The sequence below is a fragment of the Rhinolophus sinicus genome, chromosome 14, assembly GCF_057876585.1.
Source record: "Rhinolophus sinicus isolate RSI-liver-muscle chromosome 14, RSI-T2T, whole genome shotgun sequence".
Classification (NCBI taxonomy): domain Eukaryota; kingdom Metazoa; phylum Chordata; class Mammalia; order Chiroptera; family Rhinolophidae; genus Rhinolophus; species Rhinolophus sinicus.
The window spans coordinates 149368460-149376153 of NC_142514.1; the positions used below are offsets into that span (position 1 = coordinate 149368460).

The following is a 7694-nucleotide window of genomic DNA, read 5'->3' on the forward strand; positions in this document are numbered from 1 at the left end:
AGTGCCTGAAGCACAGTAGGTAGTCAATAAATATTTACCAAGTGAATAAGGGAATAAATAAAAGTGCTGTATTCAGAAGGCAAAGGGGAGCCCCCAAGGTCTTGAAGCAAGGGAGGGACATTATCAAACCTGTGCTCACAAGGATAAGCTGAAGGCAAGCCCTGCCCACAAGGGACCATCATAATCAGCACCTGAAGATGAAACAAGCTCATTTGCATTGTATCCTTGGTTTTCTTGAGCTGTGAAATTTGGCTCCTATCTTGACCACATCTGGATGCTGGAAAATACCAGAAACTGTCACGGTAATTACTAGGCTTCCCTTTCTGTAGGTGAGATGTGGGAAAAGACCTTGTGACTTGGGTCTGGGCCCCAAACTCTCACTAGAATCAGGAGTCCCCATGCCAAGAAGGCTGTGGGAAGCCGAGGCGGTGTGGGGAGCCACAGACATGACTCTGCAGGGAACCGGAAGCAGCCTCTGAATGTGCCCCTCCAACCTAGACCATTATGCAGTTATGCACCACATAACCCATGTTTTTGGTCAACGATGGACTTCATATCCAACAGTGGTCCCATGACATTATAATGGAGCTGAAAAATTCCTGTCACCTATTGACATTGTAGCCATTACTCACGTGTTTATGGTGATGCTTGTGTAAACAAACCTACTGTGCTGCCAGTTGTATAAAAGTATAGCACATACAATTACGTACAGTACATAATACTTGATGATGATAATAAACAACTATGTTAGTGGTTTATGTACTTACTACACTATACTTTTTTATCATTATTTATTTTACAGTGTACTCTTTCTACTTGTAAAGAAAGGTTTGCTGTAAAACAGTACACCCTGTTACACGCAGCAGCATCAGACATCTTGTGTTTACCGAGTCTTTTGATTGTATCATTTTTCTCTTGTGCTTGACTTGATTTAATCTCATGTTGCTTAATAAATTTAGTATGGCCTACGTGTACAGTGTTTATAAAGTCTACAGTAGTGTACAGTGTTGACCCCAAGAAGGAATATACCTGCCAAGGACTCCTTGTGGTTAATTGGGTTCCAATTCATAATCAGTCTAGCCCCCATTCCTGACAGGAGCCTCTCACACACTCTGCATTTCAGGGGAAAGTCACAGACAGAACAACCAGACTTCTGCACAGTGTTCTTGCTGTGTGAGCCAACCCTCATAAAAGTGTTCCCCAAATCATCTTTCAACCAATGGGTTGAGACCTGCCTCTGTTGTCCAATTAGAGCTGCACAATTATATCCTTATTTGTATCTGCACTGACCAATCAGAGCAGCTCCATAATAACTAATAAGAACACGTGAATCCAACCAATCACGACAGTGCTATTTGGTCCAATCAAACTGAGCAAATTTGGATTCCTCATTTGCATAAAAATGGACCAATCAGGACCCAGGGCAGGCACTTTATATAAGTGGGCCTCCTGTTTGTCTTCTGGAGTGCACTTATGTTTCCAGTAGAAGCTGTGTTCCGTTGTTTTGCAAACTGTTTACCTGAATAACGTTTGTCCTTTTATCACACCCAGACTGGAGACTCCTGTTGGAATTGGATTAGTGACACCAACCTTTTACTGACAACAGTAATGTCCTAGGCCTTCATATTCCACTCTCACTGACTCACCCAGAGCAACCTCCAGTCCTGCATGTTCCCTTCACGGTAAGTGCCCTACACAGATATACCACTTCAAATCTTTTATACTGTATTTTATGGTACTTTTTCTATTTTTAGATACACACTTATTGTATTGCAGTTGCCTACAGTATTCAGTACAATAACATGCTGTACAGGCTTGTGGCCTAGGAGCAATGGGCTGTACCGTACAGGCCAGGTGTGTAGTAGGTTACACCATCTAGGTTTGTGTAAGGGCGCTCTATGATGTTCACACAACCACAAAATTGCCCAAGGAGGCATTTCTCAGAACACACCCCTATCCTTCTGTGACTGTGCATCTATACTTCACTTGCTCACAAAGCACACTGCCCCATCTTATTCTCCTTAAAAAAGCAAATATTGCTTCCTGAGAAGGAAGCCTGGAAGGCCGTCCACGTTCAAGGCAGCTCCCTGCTGGAGGTCATGCAATATCAGTAATTGTCTCTGTGAGAAACACCGCATGCCTTGGTTTCCCTGTCTGCAAGGGGCACTCCCCAGACATCCCTACCTTGAAGGACCAGGAACTGGGTCTGGGGACCAGGAAAGTCAAGATGCATCGTCGAGCAAGTTCTAGACTTAAGGAGAGGAGCCACTGGGCAAAGGGAGGACGCAGAGCTCATCCCTGCCTAGGCACGGGCTCCAGGCTCTGCAGCACAGGGGTTCCCCAGTCCTCTGATCCCACACGCAGCCTAGCGGCGAGTTTGCGGAAGGGGCCAAATCTCCCGACTGGGGGCAGCGCTGCAGAGGGGCGGACTGGGCGCGCCTGGCATGGCTAAGCTTTGAGGGGCGGGTCTGGGCACTGCGCCTCCCGAGATCAGGCCGCCGCTCTGGGCGCTGGGGGCGGGAAGGGGAGGAGCCACGTGGGGAGGAGCAAAACCCGGAGGCCCCGGGAGTCTTGGGCAGAGCCAGAGCCTTTGGAGCCCTAGCTCCGTGGCACTGCCCTGGGAACCGCGCCGTCTGTGCCGAGCCCAGCCGCAGCCGCTCTAGCCCACGCGGTTGCTTGCCTTCGGTGCGTAGAGAGGGAGAAGGGCCAGTGCTGACCCGGGCCAGGGTCCCGCGCTCCTATCCTATTCCAGAGCTGCCCAGCTGCCCGCTGCCCCTGCGGCTCCAGCGGGGCCCAGCCCGCCCTGCCTGCCACCTGCTTCCCGGTTGCGCCATGGATCCATCGGAGAAGAAGATATCGGTGTGGATCTGCCAGGAGGAGAAGCTGGTGTCCGGCCTCTCTCGCCGCACCACTTGCTCGGACGTGGTGCGGGTGCTCCTGGAAGACGGCAGCCGGCGACGACGGAAGCAGCGGCGGGGCCGGCGGCGGGGTTCGGCCGGCGACCCGCCAGGCCCGGGGGAGCTGCCGAAACCCCTGGACGAGGACGACGAGGACGACGACGAGGTGCTGCCTCCGGGCTTGCTGTGCGGGCCCCCGCAGTGCTACTGCATTGTGGAGAAGTGGCGGGGCTTTGAGCGCATCCTGCCCAACAAGACGCGCATCTTGCGCCTCTGGGCCGCCTGGGGCGACGAGCAGGAGAATGTGCGCTTCGTGCTGGTACGCAGCGAGGCGTCGCTGCCCAACACCGGTCCCCGCAGCGCCGAAGCGCGCGTGGTGCGCAGTCGCGAGCGCCCCTGCTCGGCCCGGGGGGTCCCGGCGCGGCCCAGCCCGGCCATGACCCAGGAGAAGCAGCGGCGGGTGGTGCGCAAGGCCTTCCGCAAACTGGCCAAGCTCAATCGGCGGCGCCAGCAGCAGCCGTCGTCGCCCTGTTCGTCCACTTCCTCGTCTACAGCTTCATCCTGCTCGTCGTCGCCGCGGGCCACCGAGAGTGCATCGGTGGAGCGCATGGAGACGCTGGTACACTTGGTGCTCTCCCAGGACCACACCATCCGTCAGCAGGTGCAGCGGCTCCGGGAGCTGGACCGCGAGATCGATCGCTACGAGGCCAAGGTGCATCTGGACCGCATGCGGCGGCATGGCGTCAACTACGTGCAGGACACTTACTTGGTGGGCGCAGGCCCCGAGCTCGACGGGCCCAGCCGGGGGGAGGACCCGGAGGCGGCGGCGGCGGCGACCCTGGACGGCGAGGCGCAGGCGGCGGCGCTGGAGGAACTTGCCCGGCGCTGCGACGACCTGCTGCGGCTGCAGGAGCAGCGGGACCAGCAGGAGGAGTTGCTCGAGCGCCTCTCGGCCGAGATTCAGGAGGAGCTGAACCAGAGGTGGATGCGGCGGCGCAAGGAGGAGCTCGCAGCGCGCGAGGAGCCCCTGGAGCCGGAGAGCAGCCTCGACGGCGAGCTGCTGCTGGAGCAGGAGCGGGTCCGGACGCAGCTCAGCACCAGCCTGTACATCGGGCTCCGGCTCAACACGGACCTGGAGGCGGTCAAGTCGGACTTGGCTTACAGCCAGCAGCAATGGGACAGCAAGGAGCTGGAGCTGCAGGGCCTTCTCCAGACTTTGCACACGTTGGAGCCGACGACAGCGCCTGATGGGACTCCAGGCTCTGGCGCACCCTCGCGGGAACCCCGGCCTCAGGCTTGCGCTGAGGTGTGGGTGGACCAGGCGCGCGGACTGGCCAAGAGCTGTCCTGGCAACGACGAGGACTCGGACACGGGGCTGAGCTCTATGCACAGCCAGGACTCGGACTCGGTGCCCGTGTGTGAATCCCTTGTGTAGGAAGAGCAGGGCCCGAGAGGGAGACGGACGCATCTCACTTTCTTGTAAAGCCGGGGCGGGGACTTGAAACCAGGCTGCGGGTGGGCCGGGCGTCTGGCCCTCAGCAGCGCTCCGACGGGGCCGGGAAGGGCTCGGGACGCCTGCCTGGCAGCGGCGCTCCTCTGGCTCGGGTTGAGTGTAGAGGAGGGTGTAGCACGAGGAAGCCTGGTCTTCAATCCAAGCTCTTTTCGGGGAAGGAAGGAGGGAGAAGGTGAGAACCCCTTAAGTTGGAAAACAAATGCCCCAGGGAAAAGGACGTAGTCCGACCCAATTTCAAAAACAGAAAAAAGGGTATTATGGGGATTTCACTACTCTTCTGTATGGGAAGGACTGATGGCAGCTAGAATTTTAGGTTGTGGCATAAAATGCTTTTAAAAGAAACACTTGGATGAAAAGGAAATTCCTTGAATGTTAATTGTGACTGTGAACGTGTTAAAACTAGCCAAAGAGGACGAGGCACTGGTGTTGGTCTCAGCCTTACTTACATCTTTGATAAAATCCATAGGCACCAAAATCCTGCCTGTTTACATTTCTGCAGATTTGGGAATTACCCATCTGCTAAATTGTTTGCCTTTTAGTTTCTTTCAAAGGCTGAACTGTATCGAAGTCTAAGCCCGTATTTCCTCCTAGTAAATACAGTATATGTTAAAATGAGATCCTTTTTCCAAAATAACCTTTTATTGTTACAAAAGCCATACGTAACCCTTTTGAGATACAGATGACAGACACAATCTCTGGTTAAAATTTAATCTGGCTCTTTGGGATTTGCCTCCCAAAAGGTATGCGTGTTGTCCTTTCATTTATATTGCCCCTTCATCCGCTCAATCACTGTTATTTCAGAAAAAAATAAAAGGTAAGTTCCAGGATTCAAGTTAAGTACAACTAAATTTGCTGTTTAATAAGCACTCCCATTGAAACTAAGACTTGAAAGCAAAGCTCTTTGTTAGAGTTCCGCTTTTGAACTGAGTTACATGATTAAAACCAACCATGACCTCAACATATTTTACTCAAACCTAAGTCTACCTTCAGGATCTTTGGTCAGGAATTAATGTTACTTGCGCAAACCGAAATTGAAATCGTGTAAATACCAGGGTTTCTTAGATAAGGCCTGAAAAAGAAAAAATACAATCAAACATCTAATAGTACACCTTAGGTGAATAGTTTGATTACCAATAGCCTGCAGCCGTAGATAAAAGCATATCAAAGTGAGGTAATGATTTGAATTACTCTTGTCTGGCTCACACCTTTGCACTCTCCAGGAGATGCAAGTGCAACCTCTCAATCTCTCTCTCTCTCTCTCTCTCTCTCTCTCTCTCTCTCTCTCTCTCTCTCTCTTTTTCCCTCCCTCCCTTTCTCCAGAACCCTGGTGGGGACTCAGTGTAATCAGTCCAGTTATTTCAATGAAAACTTATCAGTTGTAGCTAGTTGTTGCCCCTGTGGAAGGAGCCTGCTCTGCTGGCTGTGTTCCCTCTGGAGCTCAGTACTTCTGAGGAATGTGGGATCTAATCTGTCCTGAGGAGGTGTTAACAATGGGGTGTGTGTGTGGTGCCAGCCTGGTGCAGAAGCCTGGTATCAACCTAACTGAGGAGGGGCTGGCTCCAGTTTCAACACTACATGTGAAGATAACTTAAGAGGTCTTGTTTTATAGAGAAGTTTCTTCCCTTGGAGAGATTCTCTGTCTCTTTATTGCCAATGGGGGCCTGCTCACCTGACCTCCGCAAGCCGCGTGGACTGTCTCTTTTTGAGAGTCAGCCATCAGCCTCCCCGCCCCCCACCGCCGTGCTATTACAACATGTGTGGATATTTTCAAATTTTCAAGTAAAATGGGAATTAAAAGGCCGGTTTCTTAATTGATGTTTTCAGAAGACATTAGCTGGCATAATTATGGTTTTTTAGTTTCGTCTGATGCAGAAAACATCTATGTATTTGGTCTTGAGCATGATTAAAATGAGGAAGGGACCGAAAGGAACCCACTGTCCCTAGACAATCATTTGATCCCATAAACACAAAGCCTAATGATAGCTTTCCTTTTGAGGCAGAGGTAAAATCCTCATTAGAGTGTGACAAACGCGACTTGTCTGAATGGTTTATGCTGGCAATGGGCTGACCTAGTGGTTTTAAAATTATTGTGCTTTTTTTTTCCCCCCAGGGTGGTAGGGGAGGTGATTCTTGGACGTTCATTAACTCAAAAGAGAACACAGAAGTTGGCAGAACAGGACTGCCTGACAGAAAGGGGCTGTTTTCCTTTTCACTATTATTATTTTAAACTTTGACAGGCTGCTGACGTCAGCAAATATGCCTGAAGCCTGTAAAGCAAATAAGCCACATCACAGGGAGAAGGCCTGTGGGAATTTTTCTGGTGCCTTCTTTCCAGAACCTTCCTGTCCTGGCCACCTGAAGATGCCTCTCCAGTCAACTCTTCAGGCACCAAGCAGCCTTTGTTTTATAACAAAAGGTGGCCCCGTCTGCCCATTTTTTCTTTTATCCAAATCAATTATATCCTCAAAAGGCACTCTCTGTGTGGGTAAGAGAAAGGAGAACAGGTGAGGGAAAAGGAAAGGAGACAATGGTTCCTTTTACTAAGAGATTTTGCAAGCCTGAGAAAGGTGAATTATGGGTATAAAAAGCACCAAGACAGTGCCTGTGCCTAGAAAGTGGGTAATAAGTGCTAGACATTTAAAAAATTGCATTCACTTTTATGATCATCATGGCACTAAGAATGAAAATGAATGCATGGCAGTGAATACAGCGGCACTAGGATTTCAGTGCCCCTGGGAAAAGTAACCCTTCTCCTGTTCTCCAAGGCTAATAAATCCTGGGGAGACGAGTATGAAGCACAGTAGGCTTCTCACCAGCCAGCCCCATCCTTTTTTGGAATTAATACAATTTATTGTATCTAATCTTAATTACCCCATTCTTGGCCATCTGACCAAACCAAAAAGATTCCATATGGCATTTCTGTTTATTTCTTTATAAAACAAGATGTTGCTGCTGCTGCTGCTGATGACAATTTACTAATTAGGAAAGTGATATACAATAGTCCTTATGGTGGACCTGAAAACAATGTAAGTAAAAAGAAAGAAAAATGATTCGACATCTTGTTACCAAAAGCTTACCACTACCAAAATGTGGTATATTTCCTTCCAGATCTTTTGAATTGTGATTATTTCATATTTTGTTTATTTTTTTAAATATATATTATTTTAATGAGATTGTATACGTGCTTTTATGCTCAGGTTCTCACTGACTCTTGGTAAATGGCTCCATCCATTTGTTGGATGCACCATAGTTCATGTAACTGTTCTCCTGTTATTAAGATTCCA

At 50.0% G+C, this 7694-nt stretch overlaps 1 protein-coding gene across 1 annotated transcript; it reads left to right on the top strand.

Annotated features, from left to right (window-relative positions):
- Positions 1-1144: 1144 nt before the first annotated feature.
- Positions 1145-7457, top strand: RASSF10 (Ras association domain family member 10). Its single transcript, XM_019729463.3, has one exon. It carries the CDS (start codon positions 2833-2835, stop codon positions 4330-4332), a length of 1500 nt encoding a protein of 499 aa, XP_019585022.3. The 5' UTR covers positions 1145-2832; the 3' UTR covers positions 4333-7457.
- The last annotated feature ends 237 nt before the right edge of the window (positions 7458-7694 follow it).